At 39.1% G+C, this 12,082-nt stretch overlaps 1 protein-coding gene across 1 annotated transcript; it reads right to left on the bottom strand.

Moving 5' to 3' along the window:
• Nucleotides 1–682: 682 nt before the first annotated feature.
• si:ch211-252f13.5 (uncharacterized) lies at nucleotides 683–12,082 on the bottom strand. Its single transcript, XM_056471655.1, has 4 exons — nucleotides 11,335–12,082; nucleotides 7,405–7,922; nucleotides 4,321–4,387; nucleotides 683–4,243 (listed from the first exon to the last, which is right to left on the bottom strand). Exons 1-4 carry the CDS (start codon nucleotides 11,876–11,878, stop codon nucleotides 2,733–2,735), a joined length of 2,640 nt encoding a protein of 879 aa, XP_056327630.1. The 5' UTR covers nucleotides 11,879–12,082; the 3' UTR covers nucleotides 683–2,732.

Genomic DNA, 12,082 nt, shown 5'->3' with positions numbered 1-12,082 from the left:
GGCCCTTTGAAGAGTTCAGACTATCACACTCTACTCCTTATGGAATAACTTTAGATCAACGTCATCTCCTGCGCCCAGTAAAGATTTTAATATTAACCAAATGTCTTTTAAAAAACACAACCTTGTCCTCATGCTTATGTAGATTATAAAACTATTTCCTGTCCTGGTTTGGCTTCATGGTTTCTGTTACTTTTTATAGAAATGTAAAAAAACAATGGAGGAAGTATTTGGTTTGGTGTAATTGACATTACTTATGATCAATGAATGTCATATTTTCTGCTTTAAGAAGCAATACACATACATAATTGATGCCAGAGGGCTACTTTTATTCTGTTTTATACAAAATCGGCATAATAAAGTGTAATAAAGAGAAAAATCAAAGCCATCTGGTTCTAGGTTTCACAGACAGCTGCATTTAATTCCCACTACCAACAGAAAATGTTTACTACCTTCTTCTGCTTATGTAGTGGAAGGTTTTACATTTGAAACTGAAGGTTTGTCTTGAAGTTCCCTAAATTGAAATAGGAATTAAATCCTGAACTATAGATATTTTCTATATTTGCTAGAATATAAATAAGAACTAAATCCTGGAAAGACACAATAGATGGCTGTACCTGTAAATCACAGTTCTTTAAAATACTTTTAGAAAGATTTCTGTTTAAAATAAAGAAATAAACATGGCTACCACAGAAAGTTTTATTTGTAAATGCTGGGATAATACAAAACATGCTTGACCACATTTAAAATACGTTCAGATTCAGACTTATTTAGATGACACATTTGTTGAAAGTGCAAATACATCTAGAAAAGTAAAGTTTGTAGACAAACTGTATGGTGGCTTGAGAAAGTCGAGTCTGAAAGTTCATTCGCCACAGCGGAATGAACCGCCAACTTATCTAGCTTATGTTTTACGCAGCGGATGCCCTTCCAGCCACAACCCAACACTGGGAAACACTTATACACTTTTTCATTCACACTCATACACTATGGCCAATTTAGCTTATTCAATTCACCTTTAGGGGAATTACCAACCTACGTCACACATGACCCCATACGGGTTCAACCGCGCACACCGGTTGCAAAAAAAGACCGGTTGCAATAGCAAACATGTCGTGTTGTGCGGTAAGATGCCAAATTCGAACACAGGGAGAACATGCAAACTCCACACAGAGTCAACTAACCCGGTAGCAGTCGTGCTACCCACTGCGCCACCATGACGCCTGTCTGAAAGTTTGAAGTTTGAGCTGTCGCCTCCCAGCAAGAAGGTCGCTGGTTCGAGCCTCGGCTGGGTCAGTTGGCGTTTCTGTGTGGAGTTTGCATGTTCTCCCTGCGTTCACGTTGGTTTCCTCCGGGTGCTCCGGTTTCCCCCACAAGTCCAAAGACATGCGTTTCAGGTGAATTGGGTAGGCTAAATTGTCCATAGTGAATGAGTGTATATGGATGTTTTCCCAGAGATGGGTTGCAGCTAGAAGGGCATCCGCTGCGTGGAACATGTGCTGGATAAGTTGGCGGTTCATTCCGCTGTGGCGACCCCGGATTAATGAAGGGACTAAGCTGAAAAGAAAATGAATGAATGAAAGTAGTTTTTAAGAAGATTAAAAAAGTTGGCATAGATATTGCTAGGCGGTTGTTAAAGCTTTGCTAGGGTGTTCTGAGTGGTTGCTAAGCCATTGCTAGGTGGTTGCTAAGGTCTTCTGAGTTGTTGTTAGGTGGTTGCTAAGTTGATAGTGTTCTGAGTAGTTGCTAAGGCGTTGCTGGGCAGTTTCTAGGAACTCCTGATCATAGATATATGTGTATATATGTTTATATATCTCTGGCTCTGGATGGCCAATCCTACACTGCACCTTGGTCCTGCATTCATTTCAAAGGAGTGCTACAATGTACTGAAATGGCGACTCTATTGATGCATTCCTTTCAATAAACAACAACAGGGTAGACGACATCTAATGTAAATATCTATGGTTTAAACTAGCATGTTGTTAGCATGATTTTGGTATGAATTGTATATTGTTATTCTGTTTGTTAGTATGTTTCGAGTAAGGTTTAATTATATTGCTGGTATGAATTGCCGTGTTGTTATTATGTCCAATGTAAAGTCAATAGCAGTCTTTTTTCACAATGGAAGACTATGGGACAGATGCTAGGGTGTTGTAAGCGGTTACTAGGGTGGATAGTAAGTTGATAGGTCATCAGGGATTGGCAGATTGGTAGTCTGAGTTAAATGAGCCCAGCCTTAAGTCTGCATGACAGTCTGGCGCAAAGTTATGAGGTCACAAAGTTTGGTCCAATGTTAAGTCAATGGGACTTTTCCAAATTTTCCTAGTCAGTTTTTGGAAAACCATAAGTTGTATGAGTTGGAAAAGATATAGCAACCCAAGTCAGAGCAGTTTGGAGGTCTCAGAAGAGAATGGAAGAAGAATAAGTTTATGTAGAATAACAGTATGTTGGCTTTCTCAAGCCACCATAATAAAAGGAAAATGTCATACAAAACTGATGGAATCAAAACATACAACAATCACATTCAAATCTGTAAATAATCATGAAAAAGTTACACTTTTTCTATTTAAAAAGCATAATAATCTACTCTAAAGCATATTTGGCTGTAAAAGTTAGAAAATATTTTCAACATCCAACCTATTCATTGACTAATTAATCTCTAAATAAAACATAACAAAAAACAGGCTAAATTCATAACATACATAGATCTGCATGCTAGCTGAATCATGCTAAGATCATGCAGCGGCCCATAGGATAGAAATGCTACTTCCGGCATCATAGGCAATTTGGTTAATACGCCCCCTCACACAATCCACTATAGCAAAGATTACAGTGCCGTTACGCACCTGAAACGATACCCTCAGTCCCACACTTGCCCACAAACTTCCCTCTGGCATTTGCCCACCAATTTGTTGAGCTACAGGAGCTGGTTCAATCCCCTGAGACCCATTCTGCTGAAGCAAGGTGAGTTTGATCAAACTGCAAGAATGGATAAGCCGAAGATCTAAGGCCACGCTAGCTGTCCCCGCTTCCCGAAAGATGAAGTCTCTGTGATCTTTGGTTCCAGTAAGTGCAACCTGTTTAACTGATGTAGTCATTTGATGGAAGAACAAGGCCTTATTCCTAACTGCACCTGTAGGAAGACCTTTTCTGGACACAGAAGCTGACAAGGCTGTGGACATCGAAGAAGGGATCCAAAGAAGACTGAGGATGCTAATCCCAGAGTCATCGCCAAAGTAGCGAACGTTGCACTGTGTAGGTGCGAGGATCTCGAAGGTGAGCATATCTCCAGAATCCACAGTGGTGGCAGCTGACAGAGATATGGATGTGTCTCTGTAGTGAACGCCAGGCTTGAATGCACGAGTCAGCTCGGCACTGCTCCCATTGCGGTTCAGGTATGCAAGTAAGTAGAAACCCTCTGAGATGCAGGCTTGACCCATGGAGTACAATGCTTGCTGAAGGACAAACTTCACAGTGCCACTTTCCCTGAAGCGCACCCCGCGATTGTCATGGGTCAGACTGACCACATAGGGGTCAGAGATGGATGAAGTTCGGAAGGCAGGACGGTAGTTGGTGTGGTAATGTGCAGAGGCAACGGCCTGGGCAGTCATAGCCACTGCACCTGTGTCATGGGACAACCAGAGCAGACTGAAAGGTGACAATAGGCTGCTCTGAAGGTGTACTTCATCATTGTTTTGGCTACACTGGTTGGTGGCACTCTTGAGTGAAAGGTAAAGTATGTGTCCCGGCTCCACGGCCGTGGCTCCACTCACACTGGCGCTTTGGAGAGACCTGGTGTCCCGCTGCTCCAAACGCATACCACTCAAATCCCGACCTCCATCTTCACTGGCATTCAGTCGTAAACACGCTTGAACAAAGCTGCGGCAGCCATGTTTTAAAGCAAGGTTATGGTCAACCCAAACAAGCCCATGCTGGTGGAGGACTATCCAACCATCCGTGCAAGAAAGAAGGCGTCCGTCGCTGTTCCCACGGATGTGAAGTTGCTTATCGGTAAGCTCACTACCCTTAGGAAGGTAGACACTTCCTGACCAGGAAAGAGAGAGTTTACTTTCGGATGGGTTGGCACACACTGCATCACTCACCGCTGAGCATGGGGATATCATTGGCTGAGAATCACATTCTGTACAAGCTTGACACTCCTCCATTTCAGAGTTGTAAAAATAAGAGTGGCCACACATCCCAGCAGCTGCTTGCCTCTCCGTCATGTCGGAGCAGCGAAACCCTCCTGAAACAATGAACAATGATTTATTTCTTGGAAAGTGGATCTGGTAAAATTCTTGAAAAGTCTGGAAGCCAACTTACCTGGAGTGTTGAGGCACTGGTTGTGTTCTTTACATAGATTTGGTATCTCTAGGCATTCGTCTCTGTCCTGTTGGACATGTATAAATGTTATCTTGTATCTGTTAAAATATTAGTTCACCCAAAAAATATCATATTAATTACTAACCCTCATGCTGTTCTAAACCCTTGAGACCTTCGTCCATATTTGGAACACAAGTTAGGACATTTTGGATGAAATTCGAGAGCTCCCTCTTCCTCCATAGACAACAGTGGTCTCGACTCATTTAAAGACTAGAAAGGGACCAAACTACACAATCATCATAACAGTCAATTTGTCTTTAGGGGTTTAATCAGAATATTATCAAACTATGACATTTGAAGGCATATTGTCTGCTTTGAGGATTTTTTTGGTATTTTTCTGGGACCATTGCTGTCTATAGACGAATTACCAGTTTGTAAACATTTATTATGTGTGCGCAGTGAGGTTGCAGAAAAAAAAGGAGAGTGCTAGCATTTACAGCGAGGGAATGACATCCGATGCAGTACAGAGTTTGTTGTTATATTAGAGATAAGTTATATTGATTACATATTATACATATTATTTACATAATGCTTTCAGCGTATTATAACAGCTTGTCACCCAGTAATAAGCACAGTTATTCGGCAAAATTAACGTTAAAGTGAGCGGCGTTCGTCTGACAGGTCCATTTGCGATAGCACTCTCCCAATGGATATGGGATAAGACGAAATGGCCAAGCATCCAGCTTAAAATATACAACTCATTGAAACTCCAAGTGATTTGACAAAAGAGAAGTTAAAGGCTCACAAGTCTTTGGATGCCTACAATTTTGTTCTGTGTGGTCATGTGCAAGAAATAATGTTCCATGATAACCAGATTCAAAATTATGTAGTGATAAAAACCAAGGTTCTGCCTAGCCAAAGACAAGGAAAGAAGACGGAGCTGTACAAGGCCGGGGTAATCATCAACAAGCAAAACAACTGCATTCTGACAGCGAATTGCACCTGCACGGCAGGGTATGTGAACTTACATTTTTACATTTCATTCTTAGCATTCAGTGCCTGTAGTATAATTAACCATTTTTAACTGTTTTTGCTGAAATCATTGCTGCAATCAAAAACGAGTAATGTGTATGATTGTGTGAACTTACCTGATATGAAATGAGAACTGCAGAGTCCAGCATTTTTAATTAGGTCCTCACTCCTCTCAGCTCCTCTGATGGCTGTTAGCCAAAGACGTCTGTGGTTGGCATTAAACGCAGTGTGGTGTACGGTGAAATTTACGGTCGAATTTGGCATCCTACCTCACAACACAACATATCTGCTATTGCAACCGGTCTCTTTTTGCAACTGGTATGCGTGGTCGAACCTGTGTGACGTCATGTGTGATGTAGGTTGGTAATTTTCCTATAGAAGATGAGGGAGCTCTCAGATTTAATTTGAAATATCTTTAATTGTGTTCTGAAGATGAACAAAGATCTCTGGTGTTTGTAATGACATGATGGTGAGTTATTACTAACTTTTTTTTTCGTTTTGGGTGAGCTAACACTTTAATATGACAAACTATTTACACTTGATATTAAGAAGCATTCATCAATCTAATCTAAATGCAGGTGCCTAAATTGGGTAAAAAATGTTTTGTGCTTGCTCACTTCCATAATTGCTGAAACGTTCATTTATGTAGTCAAATGCATTTAAACCGCCATAAAAGACCTCCTAGGCTGTTTCCCAGAATTCGTTCTTCAGCGATCTTGCGTCCTCGTGTTCTCGTGTAACGTCATCATCAACTGCCAAAGTTCAGTTCCAAAACTCAAGACTGTAAGAATGGAGGACGCGTGAAACTTCCTTGGATGTGTTCTTGATATCGAGGACGCAACGATGCAGAATTGAGTACCAAACTCAGCATAGTGCAGCATTTTATATAGGTTTATTATTAAAGTTCAGAGATAAAACTTATTTATCTCAGGAGTTTCCCTAAATGAAACGGTGAATATAAACATGACCATGAAAATCATAATAAAGGAATAAACACATTAAGGGTGTTTATTTGCTGAAATTCGCATTAAAATCTGTTTTATTTCTATTGTGCAACGTATATTTGTAAAGTCTTCATGCAGAGTATATGTTTTGAAAAGGGGAAAAACAATAAATCATTGTATGAACGATGTAATGTTTAAATAATTAAAACGTGAAGGTCACGTGACCATCAGAAAGAACGCAGCATCTCATTTCTCACAGGACGCATTCTCTGTTCTCGCGCGTCTCCTGAGTTCGTTCTTCCGAGGTAACCTGTCAAGACCAGTCTCCACAAGAATGCGTTCTCTGCATTCTTGGAATTGAGAAACAGCCCTAATCTTGAACAAGCAAGCGATCATTATAAAAGGTGTTGTGAGGAAGTACACCAAAGCAAGGTATCCCTACTGAAAAAAAACAGCTTAAACCAGCCTAGGCTGGTTGGCTGGTTTTAGCTGGTTGACCAGCCTGGTTTTAGAGGGGTTTTGCCCATTTCCAGGCTGGTTTCCAGTCATTTCCAGCCTGGTCTTAGCTGGTCAGGCTGGAAAATGACCAGCTAAAACCAGCTTGACCAGCCTAGCCAAGCTGGAAGCCCATCCAAAACTAGCTATGTCCAGCTTAAACCAGGCTGGTCAAGCTGGTTTTAGCTGGATTTAGCTGGTCATTTTCAAGCCTGACCAGCTAAGACCAGGCTGGAAATGGCTGGAAACCAGCCTGGAAATGGCCAAAACCCCTCTAAAACCAGGCTGGTCAACCAGCTAAAACCAGCCAACCAGGCTAGGCTGGTTTAAGCTGGATTTTTCATCAGGGATGTTACTTTGTTGCACTGAGCCTAAACACACAGATTACAAGCAAAATCATAATTGCTATCCAAATCCATTTCATTTGCTTGCTCTTTCCACTAACTTATTACGAAGTAGAAACAAGGGCATAGTTTGTTTAGAAGCTTTGACAAAGTCACACTAAAGCAATTCAATTATGTGTTAGCATTATTTACACGTATTGTACTGGATTGCAATTGGTCTCTATGAACAAAATGACCACAGTGTTACAACTAAACAGAAGAAAGGGTACCTGGCAGATCCTGTCAGCATGAGTTGAACACTGAGCAACCAGAAAGAATCCTGGAGGGCAAACGGTGCATTTCTCACAACGTGACTTCTCAGCGCTGAAGTCACAATACTCATCTGTTTGGCAGGATCCACATCCAATAAGAGGTCTGTCAGCATCCGTAACACTAGCATCCATGTTCATCTTATGCATTGCGAAGGCTTCTTGAGAATAGGTTCTAACCTGAGATTGGAGACCTTCCAAATTTCCTCCATGTGGGCTTACTACTGTCAAATGTTTGACACTGTCAAGAAGGCGGCTGTACTGAGTCTTGACTTCCTCCATCTTTTCAAACATGATCCGCTGTTGGTCCAGTATTTCCCTTTGGTGGGCTAACAGAGCACTTTGCTGTTCTCTCAGTGTGCTCTGGATTTGTTTAACCCCCTCTTGCTGTCCCTGCAGCTCTGCAACCAGTTTGTCCTGACCCTTTGCCAAGTGCAAATGCAGCACTAATGCGTCTTCAGAATTGACCTCATTTGTGCCTGTTCAAAATTGAGAAAAGAACATGACTTTTTTTTAGTTCGAATAAAGTAGGGATGCACAATATACAGTAGAAGTCAGAATTATTAGCCCCCCTGAATTTTTAGCCCCCCCTGTTTATTTTTCCCCCAATTTCTGTTTAACGCAGAGCAGATTTATTCAACACATTTCTAAACAATAGTTTTAATAACTCATTTCTAATAACTGATTTATTTTATCTTTGCCATGATGACAATACATAATATTTGACTAGATGTTTTTCAAGACACTTCTATACAGCTTAAAGTGACATTTAAAGGCTTAACTAGGTTAATTAGGTTAACTAGGCAGGTTAGGGTTATTAGGCAAGTTATTGTACAATGATGGTTTGTTTTGTAGACTATCGATAAAAAAATAGCTTAAACTGGCTAATGATATTTACCTTAAAATTGTCTTTAAAAAAATTTTAAACTGCTTTTATTCTAGCCGAAAAAAAACAAGTAAAACTTTCTCCAGAAGAAAAAATATTATCAGACATACTGTGAACATTTCCTTGCTCTGTTATATGTCATTTGGGAAATATTAAAAAAAGAAAATAAAATTCAAAGGGGGCTAATAATTCTGACTTCAACTGTAGGTTCTGACATCAACCTGATTTTAATTTCCACCCAAAATGCTACTTCCCCACAACATTGGGGTACAACGTCAATCTGATGTCATGTGTTAGACAGAATACTGTGAGAAAAAAATGCAGAAAAAGATTTATGCAGACTTTTTACCTACTAAAATCAGAAAATATTACTTGCAGTGGTTCCCAACAGGGGGGTCCCGGCACACAAGGGTGCAGTGGACAATTAGGAGAATGATCATGTTGCCTTAGTTCATTTTTTTCCCCTGGTTGACCAAAAAATGGACAAATTTGTAGTCTCACTGATTTGCCTTCAGCAGCTAATAGTAATGACCCAAGCATATTGGACCCAGCTGAGGAAGCTCCAAACATTTCAGGTCGCAACGCTAGCAATACTGGAAACACGAAATGCAGGAAATACCAAGGCAGTTACATGAACTATGCACTGTAAAAAAAATATCGTAAAAAAAAGGTCAAATGACTGGCAGCTACGGCTGCCAAACAAAAACCATAATATTACGGTAAAATTTCTTTATTGAAATAAAGTGCAAAAAATAATAAATCTACAGATATTTTCATTAAAATGTTTACAGAAAAACACTGTTATTTTACAGACTTTTCCTAGATTATTACGATCAAATCCGTTCAAAAAAGTTACACACTAAGAGTTTTACAGAGAAACACTGTTATTTCACAAACTTTTCCTAGATTATTATGATTGAACACCATCAATAAAGTGACTGCACTAAAATTTCAAGAGAAAAAATTTTATTTAAAAGAATTTTATCTCTCAACCATAACAATTAAACACCTTTAATAAAATGCCAAGACATGCTCATGGTCGTAATTTAACAGTTTTATTTTGGATCAAAAACGTCTGGAAAAACAACAAACGAGATACAACTGATTAAAATTCTCACAACTTTAAGATTACAGTTGTTGCATTTTATTGAATAGTTTTTATGTAAAACATGTAGATGTTTAAGTTATATGGAATAATTCAGTTACAAATCTTAAATGAAATGGAACTGTAATGTGAAGGGGATGCTGACAAAGTAGTGCAGATCCAAATGCAGGTTTATTACACAGAGATGGTCAGGCAAGCAACAGTCAACACAGGGGCAAACAGATGTATGCAGGGAATCCAGAGTCATGGTCAAATAACAGCCAAATGGTCAGTCCCAGCATCAAACCACGTAAACAATTAACAAACAAAGCACAGCAAAAGAAGAGAAACGCATCATAATGTTCACAGTAACAGTATAACAAGACTTAGCAATTGGTGCGTGCGTCTGTGCTGCTTTTAAAGTCCATGTAATCAGTTCATAACGATCCTCCGACTGTGTGTGTGTGCAATTAGCGGAATCCGGAACAGGTGCATGTGAGCAGAATTTATCTATTTTATTTATTGAAGAGATTTGATCGTAATAATCTAGGAAAAGTCTGTAAAATAACAGTGTTTTTCTGTAAACATTTTAATGAAAATATCTGTAGATTTATTATTTTTTGCACTTTATTTCAACAAAGAAATTTTACCGTAATTTTATGGTTTTTGTTTGGCAGCCGTAGCTGCCAGTCATTTGACCTTTTTTTACGATTTTAAATTTTTTTTTACAGAGCAAGTAATTACAATTTATTACTTTAATTTTACGTAATTTTAAATGTGCTTCAAAAAAACTGGAAAAAACACTAAATAATACGGCAATTATATTGTATAAAACATGAAAATTCCTGTAATTTGTCATTAATTTTCTAGTACATAAAATAACAGTGAAGCTGTTAATTTACAAATATTGTTTGTAATTTTTACGGACTTTTGAATATAATTTAAAATAACAGAAAAAATACTGTATAAATAAAACTGTAATTTCCCTGTATAAAAAACAAAAATGTCAGTAATTTGTTTTTAATGATAAAGTACCTAAAATGACAGTCAAACTGTTAATTTGGAAAGATTGTTTGTCGTTTTACTAAGTTTTGAATTTAATTTGAAATGACAAAAAAATACTGTAAAAAATTTAGAGATATTTTCTGTAAAATTAGGGGTTTTTTTACAGTGTGGTTTTATTCCATTTTCTCAAAGCAAAGAGTCCCTGACCCAGCCACAGTGCATTATCTGAATCAAAGTTCTTGCTAACGAAAGCATGAGGCCGTCTAAATTCTAAAGACATTTGCGGATGACTCATCCCCAAAACCGCAAGGTGCACCCAATACAAATGGCCTACTGATGTTTTGCATAAACATATCTAGATATAGACATAAAAATACCATTTGTTTGAAAACAACCTTTTTTTTTATACTTATATGAGCAATAATATCATTAAATGTGGAGAGGGGCCTTACAATATTTTCCGGGGGAAAAGGGGGTCCCATGCAAAAAAAGGTTGGTAATCACTGCTGTATTGTATATAAATCAAATAAACATTTGCATATTATTCAATAATATTACTGACATTAATATAAAAATGTAATAAATATATATTTACACACATTTACATGAGTAAATAAATAGACTCAATAATGGGCTAAAAAAATCTGCCGATATCCGTTTGGGTCAAGTTAGCGGTATATCGGTATCAGTCAAAGTTCTGATATCGCTATCAGTCAGAAATGACATATAATCCATATTCAGATATGAGTCACAATTACTTTTCTGTGAAATGGACATGTGTTTACAAGCTGCATTAATAAATAGGCAACAATCCAACCTGTAATCAATTCTCCATGGTCTTGACTGCTTTACAGAAACACAATACTGAATCCATCACAGAACAAAAGAGATAGAAATCATTTAGTGACTTGATTACCTGGCTTAATGTCGCAAGTTAACTGAATCCCAGTTGATGGCCCCCCTCGAGTCCCCAACTCCGGAAATTCCACCGATACTTGCTCGGCTCTGTCCTGCATATGGACAAAAGAAAGTCTGCTCCTTCCAACATCTGACCCTGTGCTGCAGGCGTCTCCAACACAGGAATGCTGTTTGGCATCTTGTCGCATCCTTACAGGCAGTTTACATCCGATGCCTTTGCACTCTTTTGTGTGGTTATTTGCTGGTCTCTGCGAGCCATGGCAACCTCCACCCGTACATCCACCCTGTGGGTTCAACACCTCAGCCGTGATGGTCCTCGGATTTTCTCTCTGACTGCCGGTTCTGCTGGGATGTATTACAGTGTAGGGAACCGAGGGGCGTCTTGGAGCGTATATTGAATATCGGTTCTGGACATGAGGCGATCTGCTTTGATGATCTGGCAGCCTCTGGCAGTGAGCTCCTGTGCACATTTCAGAAGCACTTTCAATGTCTCTGCCGCACATCGTGAGACAAACGAGAAGTAAAAACCTCTGAGATTCCATCTTGTGCACTTAAAGAAAATTGCAAAAAATTGAGTCCCTTGTAATCCAATGAAGATCAGAGCGGAGGCAAATATAATATCCACATGGTCAGTTTGGATAGTGCTTTCCACACCGTGAAAGGAAAAAGGTGACTAAAACACACATTTGAAGCTGTTAAAGTGTTATAATTTGTGTCTGGAGGGAGCGTGTGCTCTGCAACCTGTG

Source organism: Danio aesculapii, chromosome 2 (assembly GCF_903798145.1).
Source record: "Danio aesculapii chromosome 2, fDanAes4.1, whole genome shotgun sequence".
NCBI lineage: Eukaryota > Metazoa > Chordata > Actinopteri > Cypriniformes > Danionidae > Danio > Danio aesculapii.
The sequence above is the reverse complement of the archived record's forward strand: the minus strand, read 5'-3'. Positions and strand labels throughout refer to the sequence as shown.